This window comes from Diceros bicornis, chromosome 36 (genome assembly GCF_020826845.1).
Source record: "Diceros bicornis minor isolate mBicDic1 chromosome 36, mDicBic1.mat.cur, whole genome shotgun sequence".
Taxonomy (NCBI): Eukaryota; Metazoa; Chordata; class Mammalia; order Perissodactyla; family Rhinocerotidae; genus Diceros; species Diceros bicornis.
In genome coordinates, this window is record NC_080775.1 from 16169475 (window position 1) to 16190920 (window position 21446).

The following is a 21446-nucleotide window of genomic DNA, read 5'->3' on the forward strand; positions in this document are numbered from 1 at the left end:
CAATCCCTGGTGACTGCTAATCCTGTCACTATGGTTTGTCTCTTCTGGACATTCATTCCACATCATATGTGTTCTTTTGTGACAAAGAGTCTTTAACTTAGTATAATGTTTTCAAGGTTCCTTCATGTTTTAGTATGTATCAGTAATTTATTCTTTTTTACTGTCAATATTTCATTCTATGTATATACTACATTCCTTTATCCATCAGTTGATGGACATTGAAGTTATTTCTCCTTTTAGCTAGTATGAATAATATCACTGTGAATATTCACATAAAAGTTTTTGTGTGAATATGTTTTCATCATTTCCCTTGGGTATACACTTAGGTTTGGAATTGATGGATCATATGCTAACTCTATATTTAACTTTTTGAAAAACTGCACAACTGTTTTTCTAAAGTGACTTCATCTTTTTCATCCCCACCAACAATGTAAGGGTCCCAATTTCTCCACATCTTTGCTAACACTTGTTATTGTCTGTTTTTTATTTTAGACATCCTAGTGGTTATGAAATGTATCTTGTGGTTTTGATTTGCATTTCCCTAATGATTGATTATCTTCAGCATCTTTTCATGTGGTTACTTGCCATTGTATATCATCTTAGGAGATACATCTCTTCAAATCATTTGTCCATTTAAAAATAATTGTTTTTCATTTGTTATAAGAGTTCTTTATATATTCTGGATACAAATTCCTCAGGAGATGTATGATTTTCAAATAGTTTCTCCCATTCATTCTATGGGTTGTAACCTCCCTTTCTTGCTGGTGCCCTTTGACACAAAAAGGTTTTAATTTTGAAGTCCAATTTATCTTTGTTGTTGTGTTTTTAGTATTCTAAGACATCATTGCCTAACCCGAGGTCATGAAGATTTACTCCGTTTCTTCTAGGAATTTTATAGTTCTGCCTCTTACAATGAGATCTCTGATCATTTTAAGTTAAATTTTCCATATAGTGTGAGGTAGGACTCCAAATTTGTTCTTTTGCATGTGAATAGCTCTCTTTTTATCTTATTATTTACTTTGAGTTTCTTGTTTTTGACATGAAAGCTTAGCTTTCCAATTCCCAAACTTTCTACTTTTCTAATATATTTACTTACAGCTATTCATTTTGCTGCAAGCATTCCTTTAGTTACATCCCACAATTTTTGCTATGTCTTATTTTCATTCAGTGAAAAGTAAGTTCTAATTCTCATTTCAATTTCTCTTTGACCCTTGGGTTATTCAGAAGTACGCTGCTTAATTTCCAAACTTTTGGGGATCTTCTACACTTGCTTTATGGTCCAGCATATAGTCCATCCTGGTAAAGAGTCCCACATGCACATGCAAAGAAAATGTCCTGTTTGTATTGTTTGGTGCAGTTTTCTACATCTGTCAATCAGAGCAAGGTAAGGTCCCAGTCATGCCAGTCACGTGAGTGAAGGCACCTCCAGTCTCCCAGTGGAGTCTCCAGATTGAGAAATAGACAAACTATCCCCACTGTGCTCTGTTCCAACTTCTAAGCCACTGAATTTGTAAAATGATTATTTTATGCCATGAAGTTTTGGGATGGTTTGTTATGTAGCAATAGTAAAAAGAATATAGTATTTTGTAGGCTCAATGTTTGTGAGAAAATCTATGCTTTTTCACAATCATTATGGAATTTAGGACTAGAGTTAGAGAATGAATTCTAAAACAATGTACTTTATATACATTTGGAAGTAGCCAAGATTAACCAAAAAAACTGACATTTTACAGCTATAATTCTAGTAGCTAGTACCACACTCCTGAACACGTTACCAAAAGTTATACATAAAATCTTGTGCCACTTTTTTCCTATGCTAAAATCTACTTAATTATTGTAATTGTTAATGTCTATAAAAATAAAACATAAATAAAACCACAGAGATTCACAGAGGAAATACATATTCAACTATGCTGTTGAAGGCAAAGTTCAGTTCTGAAATTCCTAAGAGGATACCAAAAAAACTGCTTTGCAAGTGAAGGAAAGAAAGCATTTCTGACTATTCACATTTCAAACTGGTGGGCAACAGACCTATTGGAATAAAGTAAATCTCTCTAAAATAAACAGGATGGGACCTCTGTATCTTTGTCCACTGGCCCAGACAGCTGCCACCCAGGTTCTGCTGCTTCTGGCTGTCTGGGTGAGTTACAGAGCTCTTGGTAAGTGGAAGGTTTGGTTTCCTTTTCAAGGTGTTGTGTGAGTCCATTAGGCACTTATTCTACGCTGTGATCTCAAGGTTGCTGGGCAGAAACGTTTAAAAGTATTTGTTTATTTTGAGTCACTATTGTAAAAAAATGCAAGGGTACAGTTAAAGAAAAAAAGTGTTTATTTAGACCATCCACTAGGATCATAATAAATAAAGCAGGATACTAATGTAATAACAGATGTTCTCATGCATTTATCACATTTATAAATATACAAGAAAGCTGGCTTACAGGGCTGTTGGGACAAATTTGGAAAAGTGTATTTGGCAATACAATGAAAGTTAACAGTGTTAAGACTATCAAACAGATTCTCTTTCCTATCATTTTTTAAAATACATCCTCTATGTATCTGTGAATAAATGGTAATGTTCCTTTATAGTTTCTACTTTTTATAAACATGCCAGTTCTAAGCCAACTGTCAAAGAACCCAGGTTGATAATTTGTTATTTATCAATATTTCTAATGGATAACAGATTTTAGAAAAGAAATAAAAATTAACTCTTCTGCATTTCAATATGGAGGCTGATATATGGCAAGCCAGAATCATTTAAACAATAAAATGTGCCTAAATGAAATAAACCCCAAAGTAGAAGTTCATAAATAGTAACTTTGATACTCAATATACGAATGCTATAGCATTATGACTGTAATTTGATAAATGACCAATTATCTGACTGCAAAAGTGATGAATGCTGATTAAAGCTTAATTTTGCTAGTAAATTTCACACAGAGTTAAAACAGGGTAACCTTTAACATAAATAATTTAAACATATCTTAAACACTGAAAATGTGTTTTTAATTGGTATTTACAGTTAATCAATGATACCAGTGTGTAGCTTAATTTAGCCAATTGCCAGTCTTGCATCCCTCTTTCAACATCTGCTATTACGATCTTCCTCATAAATACTTAGGCAAATCAGTTTAGTGAAGGAGAGCGATCTGTGGTCCAGAGTAATTCGATGTATGGCCATTTGGTTTGGAGACAGCGTTTAATAGGCGTGTCATCTGTTTGTAGCATAGGATCTTCAAAACCCATAACAACTGCGGTCCCTTCCACATACATTACCTGTTGAACAAAAACAAGGTCAATCCATATTAGCAAATTTTTATGAAAGATACAAAAATTTTCACAGGCTAGCAAATAAGACATTGCATATTGTTTCATATGGAACTTTACATCTAATTTTATTACGATACAGATTATGAGCAAGAATATATGCATACCAATTAATGTGAAAATAAATTTGGAAACAAGATAGTGATATAAATTTTAACTGCTAGGTGACTGTTGATTTTTAGATTTTAAATTCATGATTTAAAAAAAAGCATATGTGAATTCCATATGTTTCTGATACACACAGTTTCTGATAAAAGAAAAATCATTCTTAAAATAACATATACTATTTGGAAGAAATTTTAAATTATTTATGTAACAATTTATATACTCCCTACTGTTTTAATATTGAGGCACTCGAATGGTCATGCTGCCTCACGAAATGGAAAGCTACAATAGAAATACAGCTATATATTCTGAGGACTTAACTTTCTCCTTCCATTTTAGGTGCTGAATTTCCAGAGCTGAAAGCCATTTGGACGTCTGTCAATGAAATTTGCTTTTTACTGTGTTAAATGCTTCTGAAAATGCTGTTCATGAGTGTACTTTGCATTGCATAAAAAATCATGGAGAAAAAAATCAAAAAGAATGTCAGGACAGAAACAAAAGTCAAATAGAAAAAGGTTGGTATATAAAACTAACCGGGTACTTTATATGCAGTGATAAGGATCATCTAAAATATAAACTGGCAGGTGGATATCAGAAGAAAATTTTATTCTGATTAATTTATAATGAAAATCTTTTAGAAGTATCTATGACATAACATACTTACTAAAACCCTAACTCACAAGGGCTCACTGTGTACGTTAAACCACTCAGTCATTAATTTCTTGTTGTACCAAGAGAAATTCTGATTGTATAATTTAAAAGGAACAGATATAGACTGCCTTCTTCCAAAGTATGTATACTTTCAACGGCTGATACATGTATTGTAATTATGTTCTTCCAATATAAAAGCCATAGGTTATGTGACTAAGAAGCCAAAAGAAACAACTTTATTAGCCTTAAATGAGAGTTTCCTTAAAAACACATTAAATATAGGAATAGAGTATGTTATATTACTAGGTCAGATAATTTGGTTTCCTGAATCTACTCTTTTTCTTTTTTTTTTGGTAAGGAAGATTGGCCCTTACATCTGTTGCCAATCTTCCTCTTTTTTTGCTGAGGAAGATTAGCCCTGAGCTAACATCTGTGCCCATCTTCCTCTATTTTGTAAATGGGATGCCACCACAGCATGGCTTGATGAGTGATGCGTAGGTCTGCGCCCGGGATCCAAACCTGCGAACCCCAGGCCGCTGAAGTGGAGTGTGCAAACTCAACCACTATGGCACCGGGCCAGCCCCCCTACTTGTTTCTTAGGAAGCTCTAAAGACATACTTTAATGTGAAATGCATTTTTTTTTTGCATCTTTATTTTGGTTAATATATTAGTTTGTTTCTAGTTTTGATGAAATATATTTACTATTAAAACTACAACTCACACTTTTCAACTCCCCAAAGCAAGTCTTTCTTTTCTGAAAAATTGTCCATAAAGTACAATAACTTGAGTTATAATTAACAGATGAGACAGAACCTGTTTTTCACAAGGAACTTCACTTGCTCATGGTGTTAGAGCAGACCTGCTTGGGCAAAGTACTGTGACCTACCTCTGTGGCCTCAGCCAGCCCGCGCCGCCTGGTGGATCAGGCTCCCTCCGCTTGGCCAGCATTCTCCTGTGTCTGTTTCCTTAGATAATTTTAATAGTACCTTCCTACGTGGTCTACCATATTTCTACCTCCCAAGTAACGTCATAACATTATACCTCTGCAACTTAATGACATACATGCTTTGTTTATAGTTCTTACATACTACTATCACGTTAATATTTCATCGTTGATTTCTGATCTTTTTGTTAGTATGTCAGACGCTTGTCACAAGCATGATTTGAAAACTTACTATACAGGTAGCGTGGCCAAGCAGACCAAGGACAGGATTGGGAATCAGGAACTCAGTTCCAATCCCTGCTCTGTCAATGACTTGCTGTGTGACCCTGGGTGAGTCGCTTAATCTCCCTGTCTCAGATGCCTCATCTGTAAAATATGGACAATATTTGACTGACCTACCTTGCAGGGATTGTGTAGGTGAAGAACTAGTGACTAGAAAGTACCTCCTATTACAAGGCTACGTAAAGCTTCAAAATCCAGATGAAGTAGCACATATTAGGAAATAGCACCCAAGTTTTCTTATTGACAATTTATATTTTTTGCTATATACATATAACAATAAATTATCTTCTTGTGAAAACATCTTTAGACCTAACTTAATAAAATTTCTAATTTATACTTCATTATGAAAATAAAAGTAAATTTCAATCTGTTTTAGATTTGCTATAACTGAAATTATGTATTTAATGTACATTATGATCTATTTTCTGTAGCCATCCTCAGTTTAGATAATTATAAAATCAGCATGAAAATTTCAAATTAAAAAGGGATGGTAGGACTTATTCCTTCTAATATTAGGTCTATCTACTGTGATTGTTACTTGAATAAATGCAAACATAATAGACATATCGTACATGTAAACAAAGCTAATATTTAATCAAAAAGGGTAAATCACCCAGGTGCCTTTGTCAGTGATTCACAAAGGAAAGCAGCAAAGCATGGTGGGTAAAGTGCAGGCTCTGAGGCAGACTACCTGTTTCAACCCCAGCTCTGCCATTTCCTAGCTGCTTGACCTTGGCAAGTTGCTTACCTCTCTGTTTTAGTTTCTTCCTCTGTAAAATCGGGATCTACAAACCATACTTACTTCATAGGGTGGTGTGAAATTTCAGATAAAACAAAGTACTTACTATGTACTTGCTCAGTAAATGCCCAATAAATGCTAGCTATTATGGTTATTAGTTAATTAAATCCTTTAAAAATATTTTTCTCAATCAAAAACCTATTACCCCTTTCTCCATTTAAATGGATCAATAACTTTCACTGGACTAAAGTATAAGGTTGATTTAGTAATATTTACATAGTAAAGGGTAACAACATGTACGCAGATGTAGTTATTTTGTTACAGTGAAACTACTGTTCCACAATTCCAATGAAGATCTCACTGAGAATCATATATTGGTTAAATCAAAATATGATCAGTTCTAAAATATGTTGTGATAGTAAAGAGACTCCTGGAATAATCTCTAGGTAGCAATTTTATGGGAATGAAACACTGTTATATAGTCATATTTATTTTATCAACCCAGGTGAAGACAAATGACTATGTGAATTATCATACCTTTTCATTATAATTTGATTGCTTCAGTCCATTGTAGTGGTAGACAGTAAAAGACTCTGGACCACTGGAGCCCTATTATAAATAAAGTACTATTAAAACTTTAAGTTATATCTTCATATCAGGCAATTTCTAATTAGCAATTGAAAGTAAAATGCAAGTTTCTTAAATCCTCATCCTTTGATTGGGGAATCATTTGGTAAAGCAAGAAAACCTAAAAGCTGAAATAGTTGCTTCTGGGGAAGAGACTGGAAAGTGGGGAAGTGATGATTTTTATTATAAAATCTTTTGCACTAGAGTTTATTTTATGTTTTTAACTATGTGCATGTATTACTATAATTTTTTTGAAGGTTCTAAAACACAAAAGTATTTCCTACAATGTATCTCTGCTTTTTCTCTGGTTGTAAATAACTTGTTCCTTTCGAATATGGAATAGGAGTATATCCCTTTCACTCAGACCACAAACATATATGCACCAAAACTTTCAATGTGTTCATCCACAATATCGAATTAGGGCTTTCCATTCCAAAAAATATCATTGAATCTTGGCAACTTTTAATTACTGAAGAGAGCACTGTGAGAAATGAAAACATATTTATAGCGTTTAAAGAGACTTTGATAATATTCAATAAAGAAAGGATAACCCTATAAGTCACTAACAGACTAAACTTTCAGAAAAACTGTTTGATCATGTTATTCGCCTGTCTTAACTTTAGTTCTCAATTAGCTAAAGATCAAGTTCAACTCTCTTAATCCAGCATTCACGCCCATTCATGGTCTGGCCCCACTGAAGGTGCCTGGCTCCCATGATTTCCCTCAGGGCCCACGGCTGAGCCTCCCTCTGCCTATCCCTCTTGTCTTTCTGGCCGTGTCTGATTGATACCAGGATGGGCACGTGACTCAGGCTGGGCCGAAGTCCCTCCTTAAATTTTTTCCAATTGGAAAGAGAAAGGGAGGAGAGCTGCTGGCCACTGTGGCTTCAGCTCCTAGAGAAAGACAGGCTGAGAGAAGGCCGCTACTTTGGAGAGAGAGAGGATGGGAGATGAAGAGGCTGCTCCGGTCTCGGAGGCTCCTAGTGCTACCTTCCGGATGCTTGCTTCTTCAATTCCTCTGAGCTACTCCTTCCAATTCACATCTTTCCCTCCCACTGAAGTCAATTCAGGCTGGGGTTCTACGATTTGCAACCAAGAATCCTAAAATACACAGTCTAATCTACCTTTTCAGTCTTATCTGCAACTACTCACCTTTCTGAATTCTGTTTTAGACAAGCTTACTTCTCACTGTCCCATGAAAAGACCTTTTGTTGTCAGCTTTTTGCACATTTGTGACTTTGTTTATTCTTCTCTAAAATGCCTTTCTCTCTTGCTCTTTTCTCATTTTTCAAGACCCGGTTCAAATCTTACTTTTTCTGTCAAGTTTTTCTGGAATCCAACACTAGTGAGATTCTTTATTACTTCGGGAGCTTTATAATAACAACTGTCTTAATATTTAGTTTGGGAACAAATCATACACTACTTTATACCATCTCTTCAGATGTTATTTTGAAAGAGTGTTTAAATTTTTAACTGTTTTTTAACTTTTCATGTCTTGTATTCCCAACTAAAATCTAAGCTCTCTTATAATTTTTTGTATCCCACTCAAAATGCTCTATAACAAACAGAAAAATCAATAACATATTTGATCATTTTCTTAATTATACATATGAGTCAATGCAATTAGTTACTTAGATAAATAATTTGGCAGTTGATTTCCAGAGTTAATGTACTTTAACTTACAAAATGAATATTTTACTGTAATTGAATACAATTTATATTCTCTAGTTGCAGTCATTAACAATGGGCACAAAATGCTGAAATATCAACAAAAGGCAGTATAACACAGTGGTAAACTGCTTAGTCTCCGGGGTTAGGTGACCTACATTGGACTCTTGAATTAGCTACTTACTAGCTGTATGAGCTTAAGCAATTTTTTTAAGTTTTCTAATCTTCAGTTTCCTCATTGCCAAAATGGGGGGAAAATATGACCTAATTTGTAAGGCACATACTGCCTGCTGCACAGTACACGCTTAATACATGGTAGCTGCTTCTGCTATTCTTGTTATAAACAAATTGCCTTGAGATGGTTATGAAATTCCCATGTCTTTTTTTCCCCTCCATCTGCCTCTACCTCATGGCAAAGAAGTGCTCTCCCATGGCACCCACTTTAAGCATTTGTAAAGATTATTGAAGTTAGATATTTTCCTCGCTGTCCTTCTGCAACTTTACTTCATTTATTCCTGGTTGATTGAATGTTTGCTGAGTGTGACTACATTGGTCTGTTAGGTACAAAGAAGTATATGAATAATGGCCAAAACGAGTGACAGAGTCCTTTTACATTTTGTGACTATAATGTCAGGGAAAAGCAATCTATTTTTTACGAAGCCCTTACCAAAATTTTAAAAAGTCTAATAGTAATATTGTGATATCCTTAGTTACTTTTTGAATTTTACCTCACTCACTTTCTTTACTCACAGTAACCATAACAGATAGATAAAGGTTTAGAAAATATGGGTTCCTTTTTCTTTTTTAATTACCAAGATTGAATGACAATAATATTGTCTACTCTGTTAAAGATAATTTAAATATGAGACATCACATTAACAACTATATCTTGAAATTTAATAATTTCATCTTGATATTTTCCCTCTATCATCTTGGCATAATTTTTCTTCTTGGCAATACATCTCTTTTATAATAGAGGTGGAACAGAAATTGGCATTTTTATTAAAACAATGAACTTTAATTTAAACCATGCTGACATCTGATGAAATGCTCATGATATACCTAACTAAATCATTTGGTTTAGTGGTAAAATTCTTCACTTAGATAGGAAACGCAGAAGAAAAGAGTGGTGTAGGCTGCAGAATTGGCTTGCCAATGACGTAGACATAGCTCAGCAGCACTGAGACTAGCATGGACTCTTATTAACTGAGTTCCTATCAAAGCCCAATGGAAGACATGTCCCAACATGACAGCACAGCTCCACGCAAAGGTTTTTCTTGTACTCAACTAAAATTCTTCTGGAACTTAGGTTCACTAGTAGGAGCTTCCACTACATACAGGCTCTTTTACCTTCCTTCTCTAGTATTTACAAAGTTCGAAAAAGATACATACCAATCTATTAACAATAGTTACCTGAGACAAGGAAAATAGAGGTGGGAGTGGATAAAGAGAATCTTTCTCTTTTTATCCTTCCTTTATAAAAACAATACCATTATGTATATATATATTGGTGAATACACTATCTTCCACTACCCCCTCCCCCCAAAGTTCTGCATTACTGTATTAGAACACACATACCCTTCTATCCTCTCTGTATGGGAAAGTATTTATATAATATTGCTTTCTTAGTCTTATATCTGCATGTCAGAACATTTTAAATTAGAAAAAAATTGTGAAACAATTACAAGATGATCATCCCAATAGAACAAAGCAATAAATAAGTTCAACTATGTTACCTGATCAGGAAAAAATTCTTGAAGAAATGGACCCAATAATATGATTCCTAATCCTTCTGGATCTAATTTATTCTTCATGAGATTTATACTATGGGGAGGAAAAAAAGAAAAACAGTGGATACCGAAGAAAAAACTTATTTTTCTTCTTTCATGATTAAATTACTGGTACTATAACACATTTGACTGCCAAAAATCCTAAGAGCTGTTCTTTTTAGACCCTTAATGACAAATACACAGGAATGACATCTAATTTGCCAAAACTTGGTTATTTTTAAACCAGAGTAATCTGTTACTATTTAGAATTTAAATGATGATGATGACTTTGGAATAGTGTTCCTTATTAGGTAAAGTACTTTAAAAACCTAGGCTTATAAACACAGGCTATAACCTCCCAAAGGCAAATTCTTTTTGCTTCATAGGTATGCCTGAATTTAACAATCAAATGACGCATTTAACTTGTTTATTTTAAACCCAAGGAGAAAAACAAAGCACTTCTAAAGGCAGAGATACATCAGAGAATCAAAACATCTCCTAAAAAGCTTACTTTCAGGAACCAAAAGAGGTGGAAGCTTAAAATTCTCAGACAATGTAACCTGAAGCTCAGAGAGGTAAGATAATTCTGGAAGAGCTGAAGTGCAGTGAGTTACAGTGAGCGGTATGTCCTCTGTTGTTGCAGTAGCAGCCTACAGTGAATCGTGCTTTGCAGAGCCCTTAGCACTTAAGTGTAGCCAAGGCTGGGGAAAGGTGTTAGGTGTGAGTAGAAAGAAGGCAGAGGAAAGAGTTTTAAAAATGAAAATGGTCTTTTCAGAAAATTTTCCTTCTCCATGTTATTTCCCAAACTATAAACCGCAAGTTAAAGATACCTTATTGTACAATATGCAAAAGATATCACATTTTAATGGGTCTGAGCGAGGCCAGGAGGTTATGAATGAAACAAAGAAAGGCAAGGTCATATTACATTTAATATATTTAATTTATTAACCCTTAATAGGGTTCTGTTAGTTTATGGGCCATCACATATAATGAATGTGACTAGACCAAAGTACAGAGTGAATAACTCAGTCCAATTCAGCTACTTGTAGAAAAACAATCTAACTCAATTGTTCTAACTTTATAATTCAAAGTATGTTATGTATTATGATGACATAAAGAAAATTAAGTAAATGATATATAGCCAATTATGTAAGAATTTGGAAAAAAATTAACTTTTCCTTTTTCTTTCTTGCTGTCTTAAGAATCATCAGTAACCAAAATTACCTGAGTTCAATTCTCTTTTGCAAATTAGAGCAATGTAAACAAGATGGTCTCTACTTGGAAATCAGTTTAGAAGAAATATGGTAACTACTATTATACCATTTATTAAACTAGTTCAAATCTCTGACTGTCTCCTCTTTAAGTTGGAAACTACAATTATATCTAACTGTTAAGAATGGTTAACATCACAGCTCTAGGTAGTAAGACTGAGACATATTAATTCAGATGTATAGTAGTTTGAAAATGTTTGTATGTATTTCATACTTTCAGAGAAAACACACCTGAACTATTTATAAACAGAATAGGATTAAGTTCTAAAAACTGTGTATACCAATGTTTTATGTTGCTTTTGCTGAATCCTTTCCTTAAATGTTTTATAAGCTAAAGTTTGCTCATTGTCAGAAAAACTTTCAGAAGAAAAAAAAACTGTGCATAAAAGGGAAAAGTTAGTGGAGATCATAGGTAATCTTAATTTTATTTCCATACTTGATCAATAGATGGATCCACTTAACAAGAGAGATTTTTCTCATGCGTAATGAAGATCCCAAATTTATGGAAGAAGTTGTAGATGTAACAATGTACAAAATATGTAACAGTGAGAATAAAGGCAACGACACAATATTAATGTTAGACAATACTGAAAAATTATATTTTATAATATACTGGGGTCACTTACAAAGGTTTCAGATCAGTTAATAATTTAGAAATGTTCAATGTCTTTGATCAAATGTCTTTATTTCAGACTGAAAGTCAGAGGCCTGTTGGTTATTTAAGCAGCATGACCAGTAATACAGACAATTTATAGATCTGTCACTACTTTCACTAAAGCTACTAAAGATATGCACAAAATTTAAAAACATGGAAAAGATTTTGCAGTGAGAAGATTTTAAGCAGGACAGTGAGTGCAGAGTGGGAAAGGAAGCTCATTTTAAGGATGTCAGGTCTCTGCTATCATACTGATTAGGCTGATTTCTTCTTAAATTTTTGCTTTATATAAAGTGCTATGCTTTGTATATGCAGGTTTAGATGAAAAAAGGGCAAAATTGTGTATAATGTTTTAAATTGAATGGAATCTTCTTGAGTTGGTTAAAGAGCACTTTCTATTTAGCTTACTATTCAGGATCTGAAACAAGGTCCAATGCTTTCATCACATCTTCTAAAAGTGAATCGGGTATGAATCCATTATCTGGAAAAAAAAATAGCAGAAACAACTTGGAATAAGAGTTTACTTCAAGAAATGCTATTATTGCTGACCAGGTTCCAGTGAAAAATCACATAAAGGGATCTAAAGAGTTAAGAAACAGCATATTAAGTTTATTTTAGGCACCATACCTACTATTGGACATTCTCATATTAGTTTTCTTGGGCACACAGACTAAGATTTTTCAAGGTTAGTTTCTAATAAAAAAAATTATATAACTTCTACCTGAGAACTCTAAGGAAATCTTAAAGCCAAATTACTTTTTAAACAGGCTTACAAACTTAAATAAGTTTTTTCTACTTAAAGTTATAACAAATATTTAGTAATTAAGTATATCTTTCAATAAACAATGTGAACCTTTAAATTCCCTTTAAGAAACCCAATTAAAATAATTCTTTACCAACAAATTCCTTTTATCACAATGTTATTTAACTTTTTGAAAGAATGTTAGTGATTCACTGTTATTTAAATAACTGACAATATAAGAACAAGAAAAGATATCCCTATAACAGACTTAATTTAAACAAAAGCCATAGATGTAATGGGAAAAAAAATTGAAAGTTGAAATGCAGAGTAGAATCAAACGTTGATGCAGAGCAGTTTATGGAAAATACCCCTTTTCTGGATTGATGAGGAAATAGCATTGGTAAATGGCCCAAACTCGGATGATGAAACAGAACATGACACACACAGAAAGCTTCTGGGGCAGTCTGACATCACAGTCTCTTAAACAGGCAAGTTGTTTGTTCCCTTAAATGTACAGTGCCTGAGTGCTCTACCCATTTACTCATTCCCGAGGACCGTCTCAGCTTTAAATCAACTTCCAACACACGATTCTTTTTGGGGATTAGACAATTTAAAAAGAAAATCTTGTCCTGGAGAAAAAGATGTCCAAAAGCCCTGCTTCTGTAAGCAAACTGCAGAATCCAGTGCAGTCGCTCTTTCGGGATGTGGCACGCACTCTGTCTCTATCAGACAGGAAATGAGGAAGTCAGGATTTCAAAAAGGTCTTTTCTATTCTTGAGCCTCATAAGCAGATCCTCGCCCATTTGAAGACAGACTGGCCTTGACAAAAAGGCTAAGAATCATTTAGGATACTTAAAAATGTACAATCTTTTAAAGTGAAGGTTTAGAATAATTCCAATTTGTCAAGTCACCGTTAATTTGAGGTATGGAGAATACAGAACTCGTTGGAAGGTACTTGTGAAAATATTCAAGCTTTGTAAGCCTAACTTTGATGAATTAGAAAGGTAAAGAAAATTATTCTGCTTAGTCAAGTCACAGCTGAAAGCTCAGCATCTCGGAATGTACAACAGGCTTTATTTGGCGGCCAGCAGACAGGAACAATGATGTGGACAGGCTTCTGTGTTCACGGGCTCTCTCCTATATCCACCTGACAGAGCAGGAGCACTGAAGGGCGGACAGCCTTCTCTCTTCTTACCATAAACAGAGACTCAGCTCCCACCCCCAGAGAGAGCTAATTGGCTGTATACAGATGTAAGCAACAACTAGGAAAATAACAAAGTGACCTTCAAAAGCAGATGAAACTCGGTTACCCACTATTTAGTCAACTAATTCCCTAGAGAATAAGGAAATAGAGACACAATGCTGATAAGACGACCTCAATACCAACAGCAGAGGAAATCTGAGAGTACAATTTGTTGACTAGTCAAGCAGACCTAAGAAGCCCTAAAAGGAAAAGTAGAACTTGAATGCACTGGTAAATTAACCACATGAATATAAAATAGACTTCTACAGGCTTTAAAGCTCAGAAGAGTGAGGGATCCAGGTGGGGAGAACAAACGAGGGCACTAGCTCTTGTGATGCTAAGTAGCTACTGTGTACATATTCAAATACAGGTAAATTGTGTTTTAAAACATTTGAAAAGGAGGAAACAAGCTGTTTAGAATTTTTTTTTTTTTTTTTTTTAACACCAGCAAACAGTCAGATTAAGGAATACAAGGAAAGGCCTGGCAGGTCTCTTGTAACAGAGGCGTAGCTAATCCGAGTGCTGCAGGAAGAAAGCACACGTCAGGAATTGTGAGGAGACCATGGGGGCCTAGCACTTGGCACTCTGACATTTTAAACCACTGTAGGTGAGAGAGAGTAAAGTTTCTCAGGAATAAAAAAGAAAATCAAGATGTAGTTATTAAACCTTTAATAACATATACCTACAATTTAATATAACTCATTGAAAAAAAGTGACTTTTGCCCCTAGGCAAAATTAAGACATTTTCACATTTCAGCTTTCCTTGGTGTCTTTGTCTTCGTGTTACTACTGGTTTGCTCCCCTGGCTCCCCAGCAGAGGGACCAGCTCCTAGGTGGCAGGGATTCCATAACCCCAGGGCATAGCACAGTGCTCGACACAAGTAGCTGCTCAGTAACACTTGTTATATTTAATTATTCAAGCTAATTACCATGGTTCAACCAAAAACAGCTTTGTGAACTGCATGCATGAAGTTCAGAAAGAAATGAGTAGTTAATTTATGGCTTGTCCTGCAGAACCATGTGATAGAAAAGTTGCAAAACAAATCATGGTGGCAGGGGACAGAAAAACTATGGCTGGGGCAGCATGAAAGAAACAGCAACGACAATGCTACAGTAGCAGGGTGAAGAATGGCAGTGACACAAGGGGAACGGCAAGGGGCTGGAGAAGAAAATGTCCTTTAGAAGGAAGAGAAGAGACTGAATTGAACAAAAGGCAATTCCTAGGAACGTCTAAGGATTGGCATATATTAATCAATGACAAATAAAATTATTCTTAAAGATTAAAAAATGCAGCACACTGACATCATTCAGATAAAAGATGGCTGTCGATGTTTCAAAAGATCATAAGTCACCCGTTTAGAACACTGAAAATCCAGTCTCATAGAGGCAATGCTATGAATGCTAATTAGCCTTCGAGTCCATTTAATTCATAACATGCCTAAAGCATGCTGCTAACAGCGCTTATTACAGGTCTATCTCACGGTCAGACACATGGGGAGATGCCAGAGGGGGGAGGTGGGTGGGGTGGGGAGTGAGACCAATACAAACATACTCAAGGGTCCCAGAACTCAAATTCTCTTTTCCTCAGCTTCCCTCTAGGTCAATTTTTCTACAAATATTCTGAAGAGCATGACAAGGGACAATTTCCCCACACCAGCCTCTGCTAAATGGAAACCAGAACTACCCAGAAGCTTTTAAGAACTGTTAGTATATTAAGTGTTCTGAGAGCCTGATTTGTTTAAATCTTGAAATAAAAGCATGCTATGTTTGGGGAAATAAATTCAATTAATAGATTAGCTGATTATTTTCTAAGTGACTGAAAAGACTAAAAATGAAGAATTTTCTGTTTTTAATCCTTCTACTTCCTAGAGTGAACTATATATAGCTAAACCATGAACAGTGATATTTCAGATGAGAAAATGGAATTTTCTTTATAATAGGTCATATATAGAAAGATACGTTTTTTGAGGTGGCTAAACAAGTTTTGTTTGCTTTCTTCTTAATAAATCAAGTTGTCACACATAAAACTATAGAGATGAAAACTGTTTTAATCAATAATTTTCTTTCTCTAGTAAAAACACAGCCAATTTATTTTCAAATGTATCTCTTAGGACTCATTTTTGAAAAATTGCCACTGATTATAAATTGGTAGTAGTATTGGTAATATAGGAAGTGCTAATTTTGCTTGTAATTTGGTAAAACAAAATGAAAAGTAGAAGCTTGCTACCTCATTAATGATTTAAAAAAATTCCAAAAAGCAAACAGATCTACTGCTTATGACAATAAGACACTAAACTTTAGTTTTAGTATCTGCATTCCTGGTGAATTTTTTTAACCAGCCTTCTAACATTAGCTTGTTCAAGTCCAGGTCTCCTATGTCTGTGAACTCTCCTTCTTGCTCTGAAGGCATTTCTTTATGCCTTTGTTCATTAACAGTTATTATCTCCTAAGATCATCTGATACTCTCCTCGTATATTCCCTTTCTCAAGAAACTCATTCACTCACGGTTTCGATTTCAGTTCTAGAATTTTCACTGATGAAACAAATGTAGGGGTATCCAGAAAGGCAGATTACATGAAAGCTATACGTTTGGTTTAGAATAGTTTGTGGTGGTTACACTGGGATAAGAGTATGCCTGATTATCCTGGACAATCACTTCAAATCAAAGTTACACAGCACTATAAAGATGGACTGGAAACTCTGGGAAGATGCCCAGTTTACTCATCATGCCATCCTACATATTTCATCCTATAATGTATTCCATTCTGGAAGGAATCCACCTCTCATACTGTAATTAATATTAGTATGGGTAGAAACAGTCCCCAAATAGGTCCTGAAACAGAGCAGGCATTTATACAAGTACATGTATGACCATGAAGTGGTGCTCTCTCCACTGGAATATGAGAATAGAAAAGGTAGCCATCTAGAAGGGGGTTAGAGGTGGCAGGAAAAAAACCACGTACCTTAAATAAAATCCTTAAGAGAGTATGCCTTAGGAAACTGCTCAACTCATTCTCTGAAATATATATCTTTAAAATATAAACCCAAGCTATGACCCTTAATTTCCTTGGTTATTCCAATAACCTATTGCCTCTAGCATCACTTCTCTTTAGTAAATGCTACATAATTATTTTTCTTGTGCCCTGTCTATTCCGTTCAAGTCAAACACTTAGCAATTTATACGCAAGGAATAGCTAGCAATCTCCTACTTCTGTTCATAGATATATCACTTTATCTTCTTTTTGCTTCATTTGCCAACATGATCTTTCCCTCCTCAGGTCTTAATGATAACTCTCTGACTAATCTAAGTTCACTTCTTTTAATTAAATTTTTATTTTATTTTATTTTTTGCTGAGGGAGATTTGCCCTGAGCTAACATCTGTGCCAGTCTTCCTCTATTTTGTATGTGGGTCACTGCCACAGCATGGCTGCTGACGAGTGGTGTAGGTCTGCGCCTGGGAACCAAACCCGGGTGGCTGAAGCGGAGTGTGCTGAACTCCACCACCAGGCCACAGGGCCGGCCCCTAAGTTCACTTTAATGGTGACATTTCTTTTAACCATATATTATACTATTTACATCAATTTTATTTTCATATTAACTTGTTATAGTTTCCTAAAACTGTACTTTATTAAGTTTGATCCTTAGCTCCAAATATATTAAAAACTTTGAGGAATAGAAATGATTTGTTTATTACCCCTCTTTTCCACCAAAGGATTCAAAGTGGTAAGAGAATGATTACAAGTTTGTCACCTTCCATGACACAGTTCCATGTGCTACACATAAAGATTCAAGTTAAAGCTGCTGACTTACTATAAGGCTACTTTCATTCAGTGGTGGGAAAATGTAAAGAGGTAAATCTCTTTTATTTCCCATCAAAACATTTAGAATGAAATGTTATCAAAAGTTTAAAAGATTATTAATTCCAAGAGGAAAGAAACTTCTATGTTTCTTAAGTTAAGGAAGAGTCATAGTGGAAGAAGCTATCTCAAAGTCTACTTACCAACACGAGCACCAATTAGTTTGAGGTGTAGAGAGAAAGGAACGCCAATTTATTAAGTACCAACTATGTGTTAAGCACTGGGCAACATGCTTAATTTGTTAAGCATTGGGCATAATCTTCATAATGACTTCACGAAATAGGTGTGGTTATGCTCATTTGATATATAAGAAAACAGATTTATAGACCTAAAAGTAACTAGCCTAAAGTTATAGTAAGTGGTAAGAGAAAAGATGTATTCCTAGAATGCGTGTGACTCAAATGTTCAGAGATGAAAAGAGAAGATCCCCAAGAGTAAAAAAATTTCAAGATAGAAGAAAGTATTCATAGAGATAATTGAATCCATTCAAGAGTTCACAAGGACTTCACTGATCCACTAACATAGGTTACTACATGGTAATTTACAATAGAATTTAAGGCATGACTTGGTTTTAAAGTTATACTTGAAAAGTTAGTGAGTTAGGTAACAGGTATGACTAAACTATAACAGCTAAGTACATAACTGCAAAGATGATCAAGATAACCTAGCTAACAATGACGCAGTGGACATTACAGTGATGTATATGTGAACTTTTCAAAACTATCTTTGCTAGAATAGCTGAGCTCAGGCTCAAAAGAGAATCATAAAGATGATTTCTCTTATTCTTCTGTATTTTTTCCTGGCACAATCAATTATATTGTGGGGAGTGACATCAGCAAGATGGAGGGCTGGGAGTCCCGAATACATGTCTCCCAAACAAACAAAACAACACAAACAATAAATATAAAGAACTACAAACTGAAAACGGCTCAGAGAAAGCTCTGGACTACAAAGAAGTAGCAGCAAAAACACTGCGAAGCTCAAATATTGAGGATGGTCGCATAAAAAAGTACGGAAAGCATATTACCTGTGTCACCCCATTTCCAGTCAAGAGCAGCTTGGCACCAGGAGGGATTCCCCCAGAGGAAGTTTACCACATGGGGAAAAGAACAGGAGAACCCCAGCAAGTCGCACCACTGTGGACATCTGCAGCCTTTGCTACACAGGTAACCACAGTCTTCACCAATGATGATCCCAGCTAGAGAGCTGCGTAGAGTCCCCCCACCCTGCATCTACGCCCACAGGCTGGAGCTGTCGTTGTAGTGAGACCTGCTCTCAGGGACCCCATTCACTGCTGTGCCTGACTCTCTAGAATGGGGCACCAAAGTACCTCACTGTATACAAGACTGGAGCTGCCACTGTTCTGTGCCCCACCTCTGGCCCCAGATCGTGGCTTTGTCCCACCATTACCAGGGCAGTGTCTGCTGCCCTCAGCCCCACCCCCTGTCCCAGGACAGGGCTCTGACACATCATTGCTGGGGCCATGTGCCACTGCTCTGAGACCAGCTTCTTGGGTCCCGATACGTAGCTTTGACAGAATACCAGTGGGGTGCTGCTGCTGTTGACCTGTGAATTGCCACCTGGGGCCAGAGTTGAGACTTTGACCCACTATCCTCAGGTCGTGCTGCTACTGTAGCCTGCCCCTGGGCCCAAGGCACCACTGTACCTTGTCATGCCAGGGCCTGTGTCACTGCTATGTGCCCCCACGCTGGCCAGAGTCACTATGGTGAGCCTCCTAAAACCAAGTCCCAGTTCCATGGGAGATCTACACCCGTGTGCACCCCAGACACCAGTGCCACAGCTGCAGCGAGTGCACCTATGCCCTAGGACCCAGGCACTGTGGTAGTTCTCCATGTTCCTGATCCTAGGATGCTGGCTCTGATACTGCCCTAAGTGCCCATATGCCAGGCAAGGAGCAGGGAAGGATCCCCTTGGCTAGAACTTCCTGCCATGGAGAAAAAAGGAGAACAAGAAGACTCGAGCAGCCATAGCCTTCACCTCCAAGGATCCCAATAGTGCTAACCTGCCAATGCCACACATACAATCTCTGCAATCTAGGCCACAGAAGATCCCCACAGTACTGCCAATGTCAACCTCAGCCAATGAAGCTACACAAAGACTATGCCACTGTGCCTCCTCAATAACAAGAGACACCGCATCCCACCCAGCTGGTGCCCTTGCAGCCACCCCCAGCGTCAGGTTAAAGTCTTTCCCCACCAAAGCCAGTCCAAAAAGGCTGGAAAAGGTGACTGCAACCTCAACTGTGCAGACATCAATGGAAAGCCATCAGAAACACCAGAAAGCAAGGAAACATGACATCACCAAAAGAATACTGTAATCTTCCAGTAACTGACCCCAAAGAAATGGATATCTATGAGTTATCTGAAAAAGAATTCAAAATAATTATTTTAAGGAAGCTCAGTGAGATTGAAGAGAACACAGATAACTCAATGAACTTAGGAAAACAATACATGAGCAAAACGAGAAGTTCAATAAACAAATCATAAACAACTAAATAGAAATTCTGAAGCTTAAGAATACAATGAATGAAATGAAAAATGCAATAGGTTATTTTAATACCAGGCTTGTTCAGGCAGAAGAAAAAATCTGTGAGCTTGAAGACAGATCTCTGGATATTATCGAGTCAGAAGAGAATAAAAAGAAATTAGAATGAAAAAGAGTGAAGAAAGCCTAACTAAATTGTGGGACACCATTAAGACAAATCATATCCCTATTATGGGAGTCCCAGGAGAAAAGGACGGGGGAAAAAAAGGACAGAAAACTTATTTAAAGTGATAATGCCTAAAAACTTCCCAAATGTGGGGAGAGATATGGCCATCCAGGTACATGAAGCTCAACGATCTCCACAGAAATTCAACCCAAACTGATCTTCACCAAGACGTATTATAAGCAAGCTCTCAAATATCAAAGACAAAGAGAGAATTTTGAAAGCAGCAACAGAAAAACGATTCATCACTTACCAGGAAATCTCAATAAGGCTATAGGCAGATTTCTCAGCAAAAACCTTACAGGCCAGGAGAGATTGGGATGACACTTTCAAAGTTTCCAAAACAAAAAACTGTAAACCAAGAATAATTTACCCAGCAAAGTTGTCATTCAGAAATGAAGAAGAAATAAAGACTTTCTCAAACAAAAGTTGAGGGCATTTATCACAACAAGACCTGCCCTACAACAAATATTAAAGGGAGTTCTTGAAGCTAAAACAAAAAGATGCTAATTAGTAATATGAAAATATAGGAAAGTATAAAAGTCACTGGCAAAGGTGAATAAATAGTCAACTTCAAAATATTCTATTGGAGGTGTAAAGTGAGGTTACTATGTCAAGTAACAACCTCACTTTACAATTCAAGGAACTAGAAAGAAAGAAAAAATGAAGCCCAAATATAGTAGAAAAAAGGAAAGAACAAGGATCAGAGTGAAATAGAGAAGAAAAAGATAACAGAAAAGAGCAATGAAACTAAGCTGGTTTTTTGAAAAGATAAACATGATCGACAACCTTTAGCTAGTCTCACTAAGAAAAAAAGAGAGAGGACTCAAAATCACCAATGAAAG

The 21446-nt window shown here is 36.0% G+C and overlaps 1 protein-coding gene across 3 annotated transcripts in view; it reads right to left on the bottom strand.

Moving 5' to 3' along the window:
* Positions 1–2303: 2303 nt before the first annotated feature.
* The window catches only part of MINDY3 (MINDY lysine 48 deubiquitinase 3), an 84186-nt gene continuing 65043 nt past the window's right edge, over positions 2304–21446 (bottom strand). For all 3 annotated transcript variants that reach the window (XM_058532482.1, XM_058532484.1, XM_058532483.1), the window contains 4 exons: positions 12439–12511; positions 10072–10159; positions 6579–6650; positions 2304–3270 (listed from right to left, as the gene is read on the bottom strand). In XM_058532482.1, coding sequence (XP_058388465.1) covers positions 3121–3270; positions 6579–6650; positions 10072–10159; positions 12439–12511 — 383 coding nt within the window. In that variant the 3' untranslated portion in view covers positions 2304–3120. The remainder of the gene's footprint in view (positions 3271–6578; positions 6651–10071; positions 10160–12438; positions 12512–21446) is intronic.